General features: G+C 42.3%; 1 protein-coding gene across 7 annotated transcripts in view; it reads left to right on the top strand.

Annotated features, from left to right (window-relative positions):
• dlc1 (DLC1 Rho GTPase activating protein) overlaps positions 1 to 21,001 on the top strand; it is an 83,921-nt gene that overhangs the window by 50,716 nt on the left and 12,204 nt on the right. For 3 of the 7 annotated variants that reach the window (XM_029444383.1, XM_029444140.1, XM_029444300.1), the window contains exons 6-8: positions 16,038 to 16,109; positions 17,789 to 17,885; positions 19,059 to 19,122. In XM_029444383.1, the coding sequence (XP_029300243.1) occupies positions 16,038 to 16,109; positions 17,789 to 17,885; positions 19,059 to 19,122 (233 nt within the window). Of the gene's footprint in view, positions 1 to 9,264; positions 9,550 to 10,341; positions 10,451 to 16,037; positions 16,110 to 17,788; positions 17,886 to 19,058; positions 19,123 to 21,001 lie in introns of those variants that run through there. The other 4 variants (XM_029444651.1, XM_029444472.1, XM_029444563.1 and 1 more) reach the window with 4 other exon arrangements.

A 21,001-nucleotide genomic window follows, 5' to 3' on the forward strand; every position in this document is an offset into this window, starting at 1 on the left:
CCGATGAGGAGCGAAGGGATGAGGGGGGAGTCGCAGGTCTGAGTGCAGCTCCTGTTCATCACGCAAAGTCACCACCCTTAAACATATCAGTGCTGTCCATTAGCTCCTAAAGTAAATAAACCATCTTTGTCTATGTGTAGGACAGGGAGTGAGAGAGTTGGTGAATTGAGGGTTCATTGCATCAGGGCTAATCTCACAAAGTGTTTAAGTGATAAGAGAAAATAAGACGCAGGAATTTAAGGATATTTGCTATTATTATTGACGCTTAAGAAGGAAACACAAAGATCTAAACTGAAGACTTTTATTTAGTGTAATGTAAGTGTAATGTGATCCTAAGTCCTACTTATTATCAACGAGTCACAGTTCATTCATAGCCAGTTTCTGTCCACTGCATACATGCAGGGATACTGACTCCTTACACAGCTAAACACGTACACTAACTTCCTTCTGTTTATTTGTATTTGGCTTAATACACCAGATTCTTTAGATTCCTGCACAGTATGTTTGGATCAGCTTGACATAAAGATAACATTTAGATGTTCCAACTGAAGTAAGGCCGTTCATAATCATATCAAAAACCTTCCTTGTTGGTCAATGCTTACAGAAGGCTGCCTTTTAAAAATGTGTCAAGCATGCAAATAAACACATGTACATACGTAGGTTTGCTCAGACACGCACAAAGAAGTATCTCTGCCTGAATCTCCCTAATTCCTGCATGTGCGAGGCATTCGTCTTGTGAGCGTCACGTAGTTTAGTAGGTCACGATTGCCACATGAGGAATGAGTTAATTTTCACTGGCTGATGTCCGTCTTCGTGAGCTGGAGGGCAGAAAAGTACCAGCACACAAAGCAAACTAAGAGACGAAAATAACACTTTAATCTCAAGTGTTTCACCTGGATCCTGTTTGTTTCAGCAATCATTTCCGTATCCAGAAACATTCAATAAGCTTTACCAGAGGTCTGCAATGAATCAAAAATCAAATAAATGTAATAGGTTTCAAATTATCCCATTTTCTACAGTAAAGAAGAGATGAGGAATTCACTTTAGGCAATTCTCATATTTTTGCTTTTGGTGTAGGATTTGTCATGGCGTGTCTGTCATTCATCCCTCTTTGATCTGCAGTAGCACTATCTTTCATCTTATCTTCTGAAAAATGACGAAAGACACGACAGCTGTATGAAGTTGGGAGCTGGAAGAAATCACTCTGAAATTCAAACCTGCTCGATGCACTTTGGCAAAGGAGCCTCCGGATCAGTGATAATCTCCCAGCTGAACCTGGTTTGTGTTTGTCATGACAGCCTAGATGTCTGCGTGGTCTGTCACGTGGCTCGCTAGAGGTCAGGGTTCAAAGGAGGTCACGGGTCAGGGTTTGGAAGACTAAAGCATCAACTTCCTGCGTTACACACTGGCTGATTCTGCACATAGAAAGAACGGACATATGGTACTTAGGAATTTGGTCTTCGCTCCACATGTCGAGGACTCCATGACAAAAGTCAAAAACAGGAAAGAAAATGAAGAAGGGAAGAGAGCTCTATGCTTTCTATTGTCAAAGGTGTTATTGGACACCTCAGTATGGACAGCACATGCAGGACACGTTTAAAATATAATAACATACCACTCACATAAACAGAAAACTGGCATCAGCACACGCATGTGTACCATCATTTCACCCTGATGTCAAACATCTCCCATCTCCTTGGCCTATCCGTCATCCACCCACTCCCACCTTGTACCTCATTCATACAAACTTAACCATCTAAAACATTGCTGCAGGGCTCTTCATCCCATTGCAATTTAAAGGTTGTACCCAAGGCCCCATGATTCATTGCTGCTGAAAGGTAGCTGGCATACGTTTGACACCCATGCCAACTCCACCAGCCGTATGCCAAATCTGTCTCAATCCAGAACAAATCGTCATGATGTCAGACAATATCCACAGACGTTATATTCTTAAGGAACGCTGTCGTTACAGTTTTGTCCGAAGATGAAATCTGACGTCGCTTTAATGAGGCAAAGTCCACACTGGAGTCCATTGGGGTAACCATGAGTGGTAGCCATCAAAGCAGGGAATATGGCGTTGACGAAGTAATCTTACCTTGAGGTCCATTTAGTATTTGATCATATCACATATCACATCTTCATCAGCAGATGGAGCTGTAGATGTTCACATTTCCATTTTTCTGAGCACTTGCACTTGCAAAATATGTCATTGAATCTGCAAGGCGAGACAGGGAGGACTCATATGGAAAGCAGAAGCTTACAACTGTGAAGGTTTAGCTGGCAGTACCATTAAAACCATGTTTTACAAGGAACAGTACTCTGGTGTTAGTGTTGTGATCATTAAAGTCATAAAGGAAGAATAAGGCATGATTGTGTTTAAATGATGTTGATGAACCAATGTGTTCTGTTTGGAAAATCAGCTACTGTGGAGCAGAAAGATATTCCAAACACTGATTATTATTCCTCCCTTGGTTTGGAATAGAAATTCTGGAAATTTCCAGCACAGCTCAAAATGTTGCTGTGTGCTCATTTCACAGCCATATGGTTGGCATCATTAACCACTCCCCAAGTATTCAGTTGGTTTCCCAAGCAGACCTCCACCTCTTGTAAGTCTTAGAAAATGTGGTCACACACACACACACACACACACACACACACACACACACACACACACACACACACACACACACACACACACACACACACACACAGTAACTCTTTATGAGTTGAAATGCGATTGCTCCAGTGTTAGAGCCTGTGGAAATAAATTAAACCAGCTTGATTCATTCACTCTACGCCAGAAACAACTGCACTTTACCAGAAAATATTGTTTTAGAGTTTTAGCTGTGAGATTAATGGAAATAATCAACCAGCGTTTGAGGAAAAACCACAGCAGTTTTTATAGCCGTTTGACCGTAAATTGGAAACGTTACATGAAACACATTAAATGATAAGTGTCCACTTCTATTGTTTGCTTTGTGTCCTGTCGATGCTTCTTCTGCAATCTTATTATACCAACCTTTTGGACATGAATGATGCTTACTCCTAACCTATTTTACTCTGTTCTTTTTCTTTTAATCCTCTGAATGTAACTTTTAATGTCAACTTTTACTTTCCTCCGTACCTCCATCTTTTTCCAAAACCGCTAATTGCCCTCTGGTTCTGCTCTTCCTCTGCCATCCCTCTCTTACCCTAAAGCAAACCATCACTGATCTGCTTTCCCCATGCATGACTAATAAGAAAAATATGAGCAATAATATGGAACCGTGTGTGTGTGTGTGTGTGTGTGTGTGTGTGTGTGTGTGTGTGTGTGTGTGTGTGTGTGTTCTATTTTTGCGCTTCTTTATCTTGATCAGGACATAAGAGAAGGTCCAGAGCTTCCTTTGTTAAAGAAAGTACTTTCTTTCATAAAATACTATTTTACCAAATTTAAATATGAAGGGACAATTAAATTTAAATATACCGGAATAACATAATAAATTACGTTGTGTATATCCACCAGACATTTTATTTATTCAAATGAGCAGTGAGTATTATTCTGTTCTGTTTTTTGTTTGAGGGTGACATACTGTACATAATATCAGGTAGAGAATTGTAGTCAATGTGTAGACTAAAAGACCACTGACTATCTAAAAGTACCAATCCTTGCACACATGTGTATTTAACTCTGTGTGTGTGTGTGTGTGTGTGTGTGTGTGTGTGTGTGTGTGTGTGTGTGTGTGTGTGTGTGTGTGTGTGTGTGTGTGTGTGTGTGTGTGTGTGTGTGTGAACTTGCACACTGTTTGCGTTAGCATTTGTACATTAGTGTTGGCCAATAATTCTCTCGGCCATTGTCTGAAATCCAAGGTTGAGCAGAAGCCTCATATGAGTGCTTTACTGGGAAACAGTGATTGAACTCCTTTAACATGTCAGTCGTCCTCAATGATTTACAGTCAACTGAGAAAACAAATGTACCTTTTTAGCAGATTCTGGCCACTACTGGTTCTCCCATTGTTAGAACTTGCTGTTTCCTATGTGTATGACAGTGTCGGGCTTAAAGGAGCAGATCAGGGCTGAGATGTGACTGCATTAGAGGGATGTTTTTTTGGACGTAATTCAAAATGCACCCAGCCTTTGCTGAAGTGGATTTGAAACGTACAGTCAAACCTAATCGGAGTAGAGGGGAATAAACAAGCATCGGCCAACTCCGAGTTCAATCCAAAATGTATTCAACCCTACCAGTCCCTAATAGTAAACAGTCAGCAGCATGATGTGCCACCAATTAATGAGCAGCCGCAGTCTGAATATGTAGCAACACATGTCATTTCTGCTGAAGTTCAGGGTTCACAATCTGTCTCGCCTCAAAAAAACACATCTCCTTTAAAGATTGTGACGCACCACATGATCAGAGCTAATAGCAAGTATGGATCTGGTCTGACTCAGGTCCTAGGTCAGGGCTTAGATACTAGGGACTGAATGGACATGTAAAACCTCTAAACTGGACTTAAGGAAGATTACTAGTTACCATTGTAAGAGCTAACAAGGATCCAAATATACATTAAGCAATAAACTTCCACAAAGAAACCTTTAGCAAGAAGACTGGAACAGTGTTTTGTACTTTACACACACGCAGGACTTTATTGTGCATTCAATTTTCTGGCACTCTGATCATGTAGTAAAAGGTTAACATAGCAGTGTGCACTCATGTGTATTCATACTTGGCATAACTTGCAGAAGTGCAACATCTGAATTTGTATTCTGCATGTGCAATTGAATGTGTCGCTTCCAGACATAAAGGCTGATCCATTTAATGAGGTTATTTGGTGTTTTATGTATGTGGTATGAAGATTCTTTATGATCAATCGTGTTTTCAGGAGAAATTGCCTCCTTAAACCTCGCACCTATCTTAGCTTCACTGAATGTGAAACTTGATTTGTTTTTGTTTAAAAGGTCAATAATCCTGTGCAAGCTTTTTTGTCCACACTGAAAAAAAGCTTGCATGTGTGTATGCATGCATGCAAGTGAACATGCAAGACACACACAAGACGATATCACATAAAAGCCTATTATCCCTGCACAATGCAAATATTCAGCAATCCTCCTTCAATGGTCCTTTTTTCCTGCTTTATTTTTTGTTTTATTTTGTACTTGTGCCATAATCTAAATAGACTTTTATTGCTGTGGTCGCCAAGTAAGAGATCAATGATAAATGGATGATCCAACGTAAAGCATTTGTTTTTGTTAACCCCACCACTTGGATGAAAAATACATACTAGTACAACACTGATCCATTGTTTGTGTAAGTGTGTGTGTCAGCCTCCTGCCTCTATTGTGATTGTGATCAGTCCATCAAAGCCCGGAGAGGGTGTCGGCGAGGCATTTGGTCCACTGTCTGCTTCACACTTCCTTTGTTTGTGTGTGTGTTTGTGTGTGTGCTAGTCCAAGCCTCTGTCTCCCTGCACTTCCTCTTTGCCATTGTGTGTATGGAAGCACATGCTCTCTGCTCTCTCTCCTTCTCTCTCTCTCTAATCATTTTCTTATTGGGCTGATCCCCAGGACCATGGACGAGCTATTTCTGGAGATTCCTGTTGTGAAAAGATTATTCCCCTCCCTCCTCTCCTCTCTGTCACTCACCCTTCTGCTCTCTCTCCCTTCTGCTCTCTCTCTCTCTCTCTCTCTCTCTCTCTCTCTCTCTCTCTCTCTCTCTCTCTCTCTCTCTCTCTCTCTCTCTCTCTCTCTCTCTCTCTCTCGTTCTCTCTCAGACAGACAGGCAGCAGTCCAACTCATTATCTCAAACTGCATCAGTGAAAGGCAGAGCACACACGCTTGTCATTGGAGGCATTAAGATACAATTTTAATGACAGTAGCAGTACCTTTAATAATAACTCAATTGCACACACACAGTAAATCAATGAAGTGGCATTGTAATAAAAGCATAAATTCCCCTTTATCCCCTGTTTTCGATTACTTTACGGCCTACCCATCTGTTATGGAAAGCATCTTTATGGTCTTGTTATCTGAAATTCTCAACAACAAAAAGAAAATCAGATTACAGCCGTTCGGACACATACACCTAACATGTTCATCTCTATTTCAGGACAGGCCTCTATGACCTTTACAGACCCATAATTTGGTTATCTCTCTTTTGTGAGTCTTTGTTGACACGGCCTTGGGTGTTTATGTGTGTGTAGGACTGACACGTCCGTCCGCTGACCCTCACCTGGCCCCGCTGTTTGGGGTTAAGAATGGTGGAAGAGGGAAGTGTAAACCCCAAGGCAAGCCCAGAGGAGGGTTCTCCATGACGGGGGACAGCTTTCATCTTTCTTTGACTTTTCTGTTTTTCTGTTTGTTTTATTTTATTTTATTTAATCTGGCTATTATCTCTTTATTTCTGTCTTTCTCTCTCAGTAAAATATATATATTTTTAATCTTTCTTTTATTTTCTTCATTTTCTATTGTCCTCTTCCGGCCCCTCCCTCTTGTCTGAGGGTCAGAGGTGACACTGTAAAGTTTACAACCTACAACAGTAGCTTCACCCAACAACCTGGCAGCAACAACTTTATTTTGTTGTTTTTTTGTTACCAAATAGAAGTGATCATTTAGAGCAGCTAGATACATGAGTAACATTTACTATGAATCAGAAGATAATCCACTGAAACTTCCTTATGATATGCCTTAAAGGTAAACGTGTTTGTTTTTATTCCATGGGAAAAGTTGCATTTAATGCCGGCATAATCCTTTGTGTCTGCCTGCTGTAACACTGATGCGTCTCCTCATTTCCTCTCTTTTGTCCAAAGCCCTCATTATACCAGTATGTATTTGATCTGTATCTGAATCATAAGCCAAACAAGCGCCTGACTCTGACGAGCTTTGATGAGTGAAAATTGTAGACACTCTAAAGAGACACACTCATTTGCCCCAGAGCAACTGGCAGCAGTGGCAGTCTGCTTGTCTGATCTCTCACACTTTACCACACACACATTCATTGACAATCGCTGGCATTATTGTGTATTTACCCCCCAAAAAAACAAGAGTGCAAGCCCCCTCAACTCTGCACGGAGTGGTTGACCCATCTCAGCCGAGGGGAGCTGTGGGTTGGGGTGTTGGGTGCAGCCTCTGGGTGGTCGGATTTCTTTAGGGATTTGGCCTTGTTTGGTAATCTCTCTTTCCTCTCTATATTTGCTGTCTCTCTCTCTCTCTCTCTCTCTCTCTCTCTCTCTCTCTCTCTCTCTCTCTCTCGCCTTCCCTTATCCCTCTCTCTTTTTTCTCACACACACTATCAGACCATAATTATCTTTTTCCGTCCCTTCAGGTTACAGATTTAGGATAAAAACCCTCAGTTTATGAGCTCATAAGATCGCTGTTTCAGCAAACCTTAATGCATGTTTCATACTCTGTGTCTGTAGCAGCAAGTGCATTGAAAGTTGATATTGAGTGGTTTGTCAGATTCATAGTATTGTTTACTTACTCTCAGGAATATATTTTTTTATATTTCTTCATTAGAAAATCAGGAAACTTGGCAATTGTTTTTAGACTGCAAAACATTTGTGTGAAGCTGCTTGTGTTAAACCTTGCGTTTTGTTGACGTTGGCTTTACTTCTGTTTGGGTTCCCACCGACCCCAATGCTGTTCCGGTAGAAATAATAATAAAATAAAATCAGGCAATTCTTATCACATCAAATACGGAGGGGATAAAATGTAGAAATTAACATAAAGCATTGTTATTACAGCAAGTAGGGACATTTTCCTTTTTTAATATATTATATATATATATATATATATATATATATATATATATATATATATATATATATATATATATATATATATATATATATATATATATATATATATATATATATATATATATATATATATATATATACACAAACAAACACCAATTACGGATACAAAGCATCTGAAAATCCATCGTATTTCACCAGGTTTTACAGCTGGGGCCTCTGGGCAAACGTTTCAAATGATTTTGCTCACTTTAATAGCTGGCAGGATCTCTTTTGGGTGAATCACCTGTGACTCCTCAATCAGCTGGGACTGCACAGTTAGCCAGGATTTTCTGCATCATCCTTTCCTCCCTCGCAGTCCAAGCTTTGGATTACATGTATTTCCCTGCCACATGGTGACTCGTCTGGCTTTCCCTTTTTGCACCACCTCAAGCGCCTGTGTGTTACCATGGAAATAACATGGAGCTGGCTGATGCCAAACGCTGACGTCGTTGTGGAGTTCTCGGAAAACTGTGGATGAAAAGTTCCTGAGGATAGAGGAGAAGAAAACTGGACAGGGTGTTTTGAAATAAACCAATTATAAATTAGTACACACACACAAATATATTTGAGGTTTCAACACACTTCCTATCCAAATGAGGCATGGATTGTAAATTATACAGTTGCATAAAACCACTAGTTGTGTTCTGTATTCTGTTTGTATAAACCAGCCCTGTATAGCCTCAGGGCAGAGACCTATCCAATAGTTATAGTCATTTCTAATTCTAATCATTGTATTGACTTTCTTTGTAGATGCTTACAAAGTGTGATTAATGTAGTGCTATCAAAGTGTATACGTCATCAGGACTTTCTAAAATCTATATCCAGGACTGAACGTGTTGTTATTGTAGAGACTACCTGTGCGTGGTGTACGTGCGTCCGGCGCGCCATGGACATGGGGCAGGGCCAAAGGCATTACCATACCTGCAACAGTTCTCTTTTCACTGCGCCACTTGCACTTTTCAGAATCTCGGGTCACAAAAGAGCGTCTCTCAGTTGTCTCCAGTATTTTCTAATGATATGCAAACTGGGCACCAACCTCCGAGCCAATTACTGCCTATTAGGGGAGGCGGTTGAGGCTCAGACGAGGCAGGAGCTCAAATGAATAGAGGGGAGTCCCGGGGAGCACAGTTAATCACTTTCAATTTTATATGTGTAACGTTTGTTAGGCATATTTTTAAGAACTAGTCCCATCAGTTAATTAAACGAGTTGCTATTACAACATAATAAGAAGATCAACAGAAGTATATAAATGAAGTGCGGACCAGAAACCAAAAGAGACGATCTGACAATTTAGTGCACCCTGACACACTGCTATGACATAATATTGTAATCGTTATAAACTTTCTTCCCTACAAATAATGATCTGATGAGGTTGTTCTGAGTGGATCGGTGCGTCTCCTGCTCCTTATCAGGTGGGGAGCAGCGGAGCGGGTGGGGGTGGAGCCACGGCACAGTTGTCCATTCCTCAAGCTTGAATCACACTACTCTCCATTCACATTCCTGTTGGGGACCGCTTCATTCAGACACTCGCAGTGTTGGAAGGATTTGAAAAATAGTGGAATTCCCTGTATTGGAGCCAAATCAAATTATAACCATGGATTTACTGTCCCGCGCCACGGTCAGAGGACATCTGCAACCGACTGTATAGTGTGAGATTTGCATTACGCTGGATCTATCATGCGGGCTTCGTCCTAACAGTGGAGTAGACTTGACGGAGCGCAGCCGGGAGTTTGGTTTTATGCTGAGGCAGGTCAAGACCGAGACATTAGAACAATGATATTAACACGTAAGTCAATTCCATTATATACCTCAAATTAATTATTTATGATGGTTTTCTATTTAAAATAAAAATGTGGCCAAACATTAGCGTTTTCCTGTTTATCCAGGAGATGTATTGCTCACTTGTGTGGATATTTAGCAGTCTACAGTGTGCTTATTGTTGATTACTTTAAATGTATATGTAAGCCTATGAAAGTTTGTTTGAATTTTACCTCCAAGTAAAAGACTCTTTAAGTCGTCTTTACGGCGCAGCGCTGCGGGCTGTCAGATAAGAAATCTCCCCGCTTTGCGCATAGTCTCCAGTGTCCTCACTCCTCTTCACCGACACCTCCCCAGGTTTCTTTTACCTGTTACCTTTCCGCACCTTGCGCACGACCCTGTGAGGTTTAAGAACAAGCTAAATCCAAGACCTTTTCCCTCTTACGCACAGAGCCCAGGGGAGCTTCCCGCAGACTAGCACGCACTCGAAGGTTTGAATTGGATTAAATTAAACTGTGATCCGTATGTGGCATCAGGGGTCGCGAACTGGAATGTTCAGCCTAAAGTCGTGTTTTGTGTCGTTAAAGATAATCAGTAGATATCGTACCAGTCCGCGACACCTCTGCCATGTCAGTGCCTTCAGTCTGTTTAACTGCCTGTGCCTTTTGCCTGAATGCCGACCTTTTGCTAACGTTAGTGGGAAGTTGAGGTGGACGTGTTGTGGCTGTATAAAATCTCGTTTTCAGTCCTGTGCTGGCTGGATGATTTCTGTGATTTGTGATATTTTAACTATTTGCTCCAACTCATGTCTCCTTATCAGCTACCTCAGGTCTGGAACAGATCGGAGCACAGCAAGGTTCAGTTGAGCCATATAACCATTAAGAACTCGCTCAAAGACTCTCACAGACATCCAGCCCTCATGATGAGAGGTGAATGAACATTACCTACAATAACTACTAACGTGGAGACTGTATGACACTGCCACCATACTTAGACACACTTAATGAGTGACTCTTTGTAACAGGAGTAGTCCAGTTACAGAAATGTTAGGGACCACAATTGTTTCATGTCTCTTTGTTTCGTTCTTTTTTTCTATCAAAGATCTGACTAAATTGTTTAGTAGGTAGTTGGTGAATGTGTTGGGAGAAGAGCACATGAAGGAAACACACTTCACTGCACTCTATGTGAAACAGGAAGTGAGCTGGGGCCTTATCTGAAAGATTTACATCCAGCTGGCACGTTGTTTCTTCATGTCCTGTGAGGAAATACATGTGTCTATTATTGCTGCTAACCTTCTGCTGAAGGTACCAGACTGCCCTGGGATCTGTTTATGTATGGATAGCTATCAAAGGGGGGGGGGTTACCCCGGCAGGTAGGCTGTCATCTGGCTGTAGAAAGCTTATCAGAGGCTTTCAATATGCCCGGTCACCTGATCCACGGCTAGGGCACTCTGTATGAGCATAAATCTGTCATCAGGGAGCACGGGCCTGTGGGGTTAGCTCTGCGATGATCCATGTGGGCCAGCTGTGTGTTTGCATGCATATGTGTCTGTGTATCCGTGCCTGTCCCTGTAACTGGAATGGACCATTCGTTGTAACCTCATTATTTTTGTGAGCGTGTGTGTGTGTATATGTCAAAGGGGCATGGCTTGAGGCCAGCCAGATGGTGATATTCCTGGCATCGTCTCACTTAGCTAACAGCCAGACCTTCTCAGTGAACACCAGCTGTCTCAACCGTAGAATCACAAAACATGATACCCATCAGGAAGAAAATCTGTTATCGCCCATCTTTGCATTCCAGTAGAGTCCTGGAGGGATTTTACATTGGTCACGTTAGAAAAAGCTGTTGTCCTGATGCTATGATACGGACTCGAGCTGTTAAGCTGTTAAGGACATTGCTATTGTGCATAAAATAGTTTCACAGAGTGTCAGATCATTAATCAATCGGAGGCACGTTCTTCAAGTTCACGGACAAATCAGGAGTTTGTCCTTGTCACTGTTGGGGTGAAGGACAAACATTGGTAGCATCCAGGCTCCTGGCTTTGCTTGTTGTAGATTACAGCTGAGCCACAGAGTCTGGCCTGGGTTATCACATCACCTCTCTAGATCCAGTGTGCAGCTCCTTCAGAAATGAGCCACTCAGACCTGGGGTTGATAAGAACCCCATGCCTGCCTTTTGAGTTGTTTTACAGTCGGCACTTTGAGACCCAGCGATGATCGGGTAATTCCAGATAAGCCACCTCAATTCACAACAGTTGTTAGTCAAGCATTCTTCTTAATCTGCTAACTTCAAAGCCCCAGCCCAAGTAGTGATAACTGTATTAAGACTCTTGACCTCCAGTTTGTCATGTATGCAGTGGAGTCTTTGAGGTGGGGAGCAGCATCCTTTGTTTGCTAGCTACTGACAAACTCCCACTGGAGCTGAGCATTCAGACCCGGGCCAAGCCAGATCCCGCTGCCTCCTGCGATGGAGGGAAACTTTGGCCTGCAATTGTGAGAATTTCCTGCCACAGGAAAGGAGAGCAGAGAAGGGCGAGCAGAATTGAAATAAGCAGAGCGAGCAGAGGAGACGAGGTTGAGAGCAGGGAAAAGGAAAGCAAAGAAAAGACTACGATGGATAATTTTAGAAGTCCATACCGCTGGGCAGTCAGTGAAGCTTAACCCCGTCTGGCCAAATTCCAGGGGGAAAGCCACTTGTGAGTCATATGAAATCTCTATTAGCATTGGCATGGCTCTTTTAAGTCATGTTGTCTGCTGATAACGCTCTCATCTTTCTTTCCCACATGAGAAGGAGTGTGTCTCACTGTTTTTTCTTCGCTCATTCGCATCAGCCGGTACTAGTGTGTGACTCTCTTTCATTCCAACTAAGAGGATTTGCTTGCATTTCTGTCCACAAAGTAATACATTTAGTGTAAAATGGGTCTAAATGATCAGAGATCATAACATTTATTCTATGCAACTTCTCCTTATGAGACCAGTTCAGTTTTAACCACATATCCATCTGTCTCTTTGTCCCACCTGACGGACATGTTTCAGACATCCTGTGTGACCTCCCTCAGCAGGACCAGAAGTTCTGGTCTGTGCTCAGATTCACATATCAACTTATCCAGCTGTTGTTCTTGTCCATCTGACTTCAAGCCAATGAGGTCGCAACCAGAGATGGTGATAAGATGACCCAACAGGAGAAAGATTTGGTTTAGTATGAGGTTTGCAGTTGGGAAACGTCATGCTGCTGATACCTTGTGGCTCTTAAGGCTCGTAGCCTGAAGTCACTCGGGTCAAAATGACAAAAGGCTCACATATTTGTGGACTGCTGTGTATTTTGGAATAACTACATTTAATCTGCAACTGCTTTCATTCCCAGCAGTTGTCACTACATGGCAGAAAAACTAAATCTAAACATGCAAAGGAATATGTGCTGCACCAGAAATGACATTGCCCATAAGGAACATAGTCAACTGTAGCATAATTAGTTTGCCAGGACATGAAGTATGTGCAGTACTGGAGTTGGCTTTGAACCGTTAGTGCTGCCCTGACTCCTTTCACATTTGTAATCTGTTGTACTTCAGCCAACTTGGCACATGTTGACCAAATATTACTATCATTATCCAGGTAGTGTATTTGAGTGTTCTATTCAAGTATTCAAGATAACTCTGTTGTCAACGTTTCTCGCTGTCATATTTGAATGTTAAATGCTTGCTGTAAGACATACAGTGCATTCGTCCAGTGTGGCTTTGTAGCTGTCTTTAGCCATGAGGACGTTTGGTAAGCACACACAATCACCGGAGCCAGTGTTTGTCTTGGCTGCCTCTCCGCCTATTATCTAGCCAGGAACAAACGAAGGCAGGGCCTTACAGCCGGGTGGTCGGCGGCCACTGCAGCGCCGCTCGGCTCTCTTCCTGTGAGGGAAGCAGGAAGAGGAAGTGAGGTAGTTCCCTGGCGAGGGCTAAGGAATTGGGGTGGACAGCGAAGGAAGACAAAAAATAAAATACAGCCATGAATCTCAAGTTATCAAAGCAAACATAAATGTAAAGGAGTGGGCGGGGTGTTGTAGGATGACATTTTTATGAGCCTTGGATATTCTTGTAAACCTCTTTCATGGTTTTGTTGATTCAACGTTTATAAAACGTTTGCGGCTCTATTGTTAGGTTGTTTGTGCCAGATGCCCCATGCCCCTGTCCACTTCCTGCAGCCAAACAAAAGATAAAAAAATATTCTTGCTTCACTATGTGAATGAATGGAGACACAAAGCGGTGCAGTGACTAATTTTATTCAGTTTTATCCATCTGCGTGGTGAATGCGGTTGTCATTATTTTGTTTCCAAGGCACACGATGTCCACATTATGTCACTGTAAAGCAGATTTGACACACATTCTAGCCCAATGGCGTGTGTCACTGGATAGCTTCCCTCCAAAGGAACTTAATGGATCCCATAGCCCTCTTTTTTGGGTTTGGGGGTGGAAAGCTAACCGCGTGTTTGTATGTCCAATTTGCATTTCAATAGCTTTACTGTCTTGTGAGTGGTTTGTCTTTAAACATGAGGTCGGTCTTTGCAAACACACACAGATTTGCATGTGCACACAGTCACACACACATAGATACACAAGCATACACAGGAATCTCTAGCTATATGCAGTGCTTGCTTCCAAGAATGTTGGTATAATTACCCCTTGGTTTCTACGTTCTTCTGAGTTCACTACGCTCCAAAAATACTAGGCTCAACACACCCACCAAACACATAGACATTTCACATCCACAAGGAAAAGTAGAGATCATTTGTCAAATAAATCAATGTTCGAACATAGTTGTTAATGTGATATTTGACGCTCGGGTTCATGCTGGTGTCAGAGTGGTTGCTTCAGGAGTGTTGGCCCTTGCAGTGGCAGAGGGGAGACCCTGTCTTGATCGTGTCACACCTTGTTGTTACTGGGTTTGTCTGCCGTCTAGGCTTGTTGTTGGTATGTAAATGCTCATATACTGTTGAGCCCAGACCCTCCGCAGTCTTCTTCTGACCTATCTGTCTGCCTGTCTGACAGTGCTTTATGCTTACTTTTCTTTTGTTCACATCAACTTGTTAACGCCTCACTTGTTTGGCATTATTTATTACACATTTATCTTTGTATTATATCTGTAGTTCTCTACCGAAATACTGAAACATCTTAAGTCTCTTTTGAGTCACAGTATGTTCTCCTTTGTGCTCCTGTTCCTGGGCTAGAGATCAAATATATCTAACAATTCTTTGGTGCAATTTAGGCTCAAAATGAGGTGGAACAGCTGTTTAAAAAACCAGATAAAATAAACTGCTCACGCTCAGCCAAACCTCTAAAGAGCATCACTTTAGAGGTGATTGTAGAATTTGAAATGGAAACTTTTAACTACCCTGCTTGAATGTCAGACTTCACACACAGTTCTCAGAGTTGTAACAGGATTAGCAAGTATTTAGCTTGAATGTTTTGCAGTCATTCTGTATGTTGTCACTTTCATCCATGGTTTATCAGTGTCTCTTCCTGTCTTTGTTCCACTGGTTTTGTTTACAAGTTCTTCTCAAGGTTGTGCTACATTTGTACTTGCTGTCATTCCACTAAAGAGGATATTGTAAAGTCAAGATACTTAAGGCCTGGAGACATGTTTCTGTCTGTCTCCCTTCTACAACCTGCTGGCTTGTGGGGGTGATAGAGCAATTAAGGAGGCTGGGATTTTGGGCAGCCATTTGGCACATGTCAACTAAAGGGCTTTAACAGATAATTGGGATCACTGTGGCTCCTCTAACACAGTGGACCTCAACATGCAGTCAGTACTTAGCACAACCAGCCCAAATGTCACACCTTGTGTTTAAAGGGAGGTACGGAAGAGTTTTTCTAGCAATGTTGGAGAAGCGCTGTGAGCATGTTTGTTTTTAGTCATGGCCTTGAAGGACACTTGAGAAACGTGCATCTGATTTGCATGTAAAACTTTTCCTTCATGCATCTTAATCAGCAAAGGTTCTTTACATTTGTCATATCGGCAACACGAGGGAACAGAAGGTGGAGGACAGCACTGTATTCATAAGACGTAACATGAAAATCAAACCCAGAAAAAAAAATGTAAACATTAAAATCTCACACAATGGCATATTCATGACTATGGATACAGTCATGCCACATAGGAACAGGCTTCGCACAGACCTTTTCTGTTTGAGATCTCTCTGTGAACAACAAATACCAATGCCTTACCTGGATAAGGAGCTTAAGTGGCACACTCTTGGCGTGTGAAGGGGTTAACACAATTTGCACGAATGATGCTTTGAGCTCTAGCTTTAGAAGCATGTGAGAGGAGAGTGACTGAGTGTGAGATAGCCAATAAGGTCAAGGGCTTCACATTTGATAAGCTGCTAGCATGTTTAAATGCTCAGTTCCAGAGTTGTCTTACTTGGATATTTTTGACAAGATATGTTTCAATCGAAGTGAAGTGACAAATAATGTTTCCCACAACACCTAACCTATATCTTTTGTTTTCTTCCACTTTTTCTCCTCTGCAGAGATCGAAGCCAAAGAGGCCTGTACCTGGCTCCGAGCAGCAGGGTTCCCACAGTACGCCCAGCTTTATGAAGGTAAGGAACCCTGTGAGACACCCCCACCCACTCTCCCACCACATGTGGCAATTATATAGATACAAAGTTGCTGCTGGTACGAGGAAAACACAGTTACACTGGGAATGTTGGCATAATCAGTTTTTCCAAGTTCTTGTGTTACTTTAGTGACCTGTGAGTTATTCCAAAGGCTGTTATTTTACCAAGCTGACGTCTGCAGGCTGAAAAACTCTTAACTGAAGTCAGTCAGGCAGATTTACTAAAGTTAGGTAGTTAATGAAACATATTTTCTTTTTTTTATGTAAATAAAAGTATTAGTCATACTACCAAATTGTGTGTGAGCATTGAGAAGACCAATATGTTCTTTGTCAAGCACACAAAACACCAACATGCACACTTGCGCCTGTGCATGCATACATACCACACACAGCATAACATTCCTAAGGAGCAAGAGGTGTGTTTTCCTTAGCACCAGTGCTTTGCTGTGCTTATGGAAAAGCCACATTAACCATAGCACACTATATTCCTAACATTAACTATAATGTAACCTACATAATAACTCTTTGAGGACCAAAGATCTTTCTTACCTTGTTACAATAAACACAACACTTGTTTACTATGCCCTCTAAAGTTACTCATACAATGACATATGGTTGAGAAAGAATGCTTTTCCCGACCTTTGAGTTTTAAATACACACTCCACCGAAATACATCAAACATTCTTTACACTCCATATAGCGAGTCCAACTGTACTATGGCATGCCATAGGTGTGCTAGTTGCCCTTATGTAACTACATGATGATGACAGCAGGACCAAGCTACCATTGTCAACGGGTCATTGCTTGTTGCCACTTAACCGTGAAAGGTTTCCCATTTGAACGGAAAGCTCATTGTGTTTCTGCACAGGTGATGAGACTGTTTTTTATACACACACGAAACAGCAACACAAAAGTGCAAACCACAATCAATCACAGATTTTAAACCCTCGCTGGTTTGCCGCTTGCAGCCGTCTCCACACCAGTTGGAATTTGTGCCGATGCATGACACATTTTTCCTTCTCTTGTATCCGTGGGACAATCTCTATTGTCTGTGCTGTCAAGACTATTGCCCCACTAAAGATAAGCAGGCTGAAAGGCCTGATTCAGTACAGTATGCTAAAGGTGCTGGCCTCCCTTGAACAGGACTTTCTTATCAACATCTCCCCCGGGGGTTTAGATGCAAGATTCACGTTTTGGGTTGGGTCGACGCATTCCAGAAAACATCTTAAAATCCATCTGCTTAAATATTCTGCATGATTGAAGGCACACCTTATCTGTGTGCCGTAATGCTGCGACTCAGTAAATTAGTGACCCTGTTAATGAAGTAGACCAGGGAGGGTGAAGGAGAAAAGGAAGTGGGACCTCTGAGCAGTGGTGGAGTACCTATTGTCATTCTTCAATCAATCCCCTGTTCTCTCCCTCTGTGCTCCACATCCCCCCTGCCTGCCGGGTCTGAAAGCTGCAGCTGTGTTTGTTTGGTCGGCTAAGACGCTACTTCCTCTTTTAGCTTTTCATCAAGGCTGTATGGGGGGAGAAGGTGGGACGGAAGACCCTGGTGGGTGTTTGTGTGGGTGGGTATGTTTTGAGGCTAGGGGTTGTATCTTTAGATTTATCTGAACACATTGATCCAATCAGCGGCAGAAAGATGCCCACACTAACCAGACCCTCTCTGTCTAGATGCCCAGTTTCCTATCGACATCTCTTCAGTCACCAGAGACCATGACTTCCTCGATCGGGACGCTATTGAGGCTCTCTACAGGTGAGATTACAAGTCATACTGAACCTTTCATACATCTTTTCTCGTTCTTTTGATGTTATCCGCCTTTCTTCTTATTCTTCCATCTCTTGTTTTCTCCCAAATGAAACCATGAGGGCATGACTTCAAAAGGAGGCATGCTTTGGAAAGTTGCCGATGAGATAAAAGAATGGCACGATAAGCACATCGGAGACATGCTCTGTACCGTTTCCTTTCTATGTCCATATCTCACTCTCTCGTTGTTTTTCCTTCTGTCTCTGATAGTGTTTACCTCAGTCATTTTGTATCCTCCTGGCACGCACATATCTCACTCCTACCTTTCACTGCTGGATGCTATGGTCATGTAATGCTCTCTATATTCACTACTCTTTATTTTTATGTTGGAGGAGAAATATTACACTGCCTCATTTGCAACCCACAATTGGGGAATAACTGGTTTCAAAGCTTTGTTGGTATGAAACAAACATGTTAGTTAGTGTATGTGAAAAAGGGCTAAATGTGAGTGAGTATGATTGGAGGGGACGGGGTTTGCATCCTACTTGATGCCCCTGTGATATGAATTAGCGTATGAGGAGAAAGTTAATGGCTCTTTAATAGAGTCGACTCTTTCATCAAATTCCGACTCTCAGTAATAAACCACAGCAGGTGTCCCTCCACACATCTGGAAGCTATCATCTCAATGTCTCCTCTGTTGGCAGCCTTTCACCCCGCCTCCCCACAACCCCAACTATCCCCCAGTTCCCATCCCTTCATCTCTCCATTGTTACATGATCTGCCCTAAGAGCTCTCTAGAGGGTGGACCCGACCACCGCCCGCTCCCCTTCTCCAGGTGGCTAGGGGGATAAGCTTTCTGTCCCCTCCCCAACTTTTCGTCACTACTCCAGCAGATTTCATTCTCCTCGCCCTCTCCTTTTCTGTCTCCCTCTCATTCTCTTCCCGCTCATGTGGAGATTATCCTTCAGCAGCTCATTAGCCAGCCTGGGTGCACCCAAGCTCCCCCTCTGTCTTTCTCTTCTTCTCTTCTGTTTTTCGTCCTGTTTCATCCTTTCTTCCATCATACATCCTCTTGGTGATGAGAGGTTTGTTTTTTTAGGAAAAATCCGGTATTTAGTATATTTTAAAAACCCACTTTTGAATGTAACCAATGCTGCACGTGTGTGTTTTTGTGTTTTGCAGGAGACTGAACACACTCAACAAGTGTGCTTTAATGAGACTGGAGATATCACCACAGAGAAAGAGAGTAAGTGCACATGCGCACACATTAACACCACACCTTTCTGAAAAAGCCTCGTCTCCTAGTCTCCTAGTCTCCTCAACCACAATTGCATTCCCTCACCTCAACCATCAGTTCACTCTTGGCCACAGGGCGAAGCTGTGTTTTCTCTCATCTCGTTTAATGAGAAGGCACCTGTTGGGTTTATTTCTATATAAAATGGGCTGTGAGGACCCTAGGGGGAAGGAGGATCGCTTTAATGTCTAAATGAAGGGGTTGCATTCACCAGGACCTCCCCCTACTCAAGGCATGCTCCCCTTCTTTCTCAAATACTTCCTCATACTTCTGGCTCACCATAAAAGGAATGATCTTTTTCTGTGGCACTCATGCAGAACGAACCACCATACATTTCCTGTCTGGGATCACTCTCTATAGAGCTCTTTGATTGAGTGACAATATGGTGGGTTTTTAAGCAGCCAACTCCCTCAAAACACCACAAACCAGCCTTACGATAATTCTTTTAATATCCCAGTTTTAGAACATGCATGTTTCGAGACTAGACCGACTTACACTGTCACTTTGCAACAAGAATTGCTCCCTTTTATACCAACCAAACTTAATTCCCAAACGGCCTTAAGTGGTACATAGTAACATCCTTGTTCTGTGTGTGGTGGTATTCATTTGGATGACCCTTTCTGTGTCACCTTTCATTTCAGGAGTCAACAAGAGTAGAGGAGTCAAAGAGGTTATTTGCCATCTTTTGTGGGATGACAACCCCCCCTTTAGACAGCTTAGGAATGCATTGATCTCCTCGTGTCTTAACATTCCCTCTCTCTTAAATCTCCATCTCCCTGTTTCTCATTCTTTGTGGTTTGCTCTGTCTATCTGTCGAATTGTAATAATAAATAGTTTTCATTCTGATTCCTTGTGACATTCAAAGCACCCACCGTCGCACTGAATGCTTTGGTGATTTGATGGTTTGAGGATAACATATCTCTAGAATGTTGATAAATGGTTGACGCTCTATTGGCCAATCATCGCTTTCTATGCTGTTATCTCACATTCCAACCAACATCACTAGAGAAGAAAGCCACACTGGAATCTGAAAATGTCACGAAAGTCTCTATTGTACTCTATAAATCATTTACCTGTACAGTAGCAGGGATAGATCACACACTTTGTTATTTCTTATTTGAAATTGCATCATGTTTCCACTGCAAAACATCTTATAATTAATGATGCCTGTATATAAAGCCCATGTGAGGAATGGAACACTAGTAGAACATGGATTTTGGATTATAATATCCTTGCGTCTTTGATTATTGCTTTCTAAAGCTTCAGATTATAGATAGGGCTTAAGAAAGGTGAGGTGGTTCAATTTTGCCGTGTGGTTTTGTTTTATGAGCTTTGGTCCTCCACTGTAATTGGAATTTGTGAAGAAGTCTTTGGAATCTCCGAGCGTAGCTTGTGTGTTTGGAAGAGGGTTTACATCGCCGTCATTGATAAGGAATGGGGATTGACAGGAGCAGTGTATCAGTGACACTGTCTCACACTTAATGTGTGTGTGTGTGTGCATATGCACAGACAGTGGGGATAAAAACTGTAGGGGGGAACCACCCCAGTCTGGCCGGCTGCACTGTGAGCTATGGGGGTCATTATGGAATTTCCTGAACTCCCTTCAGGGCCTGAGGTAGATTAACCAAACTGGGGGAGGTTGTGCATTTTGTGAAGGTGCATGGGCACTTTTGTCACTCTTTGTCTTGTGTATGTATTGTCCATGCAGTCAGGAAGTAGCTGAATCCTGTTTACTGGCTGACCGTGGGTATCTTTGCTTCATCAAGTCATACGCTTAACCACAGCACCTCAGTCTAAGATGTTATAGAAAACCGTTTTCTTATGACGTCTT

Source organism: Cottoperca gobio, chromosome 1 (assembly GCF_900634415.1).
Source record: "Cottoperca gobio chromosome 1, fCotGob3.1, whole genome shotgun sequence".
NCBI lineage: Eukaryota > Metazoa > Chordata > Actinopteri > Perciformes > Bovichtidae > Cottoperca > Cottoperca gobio.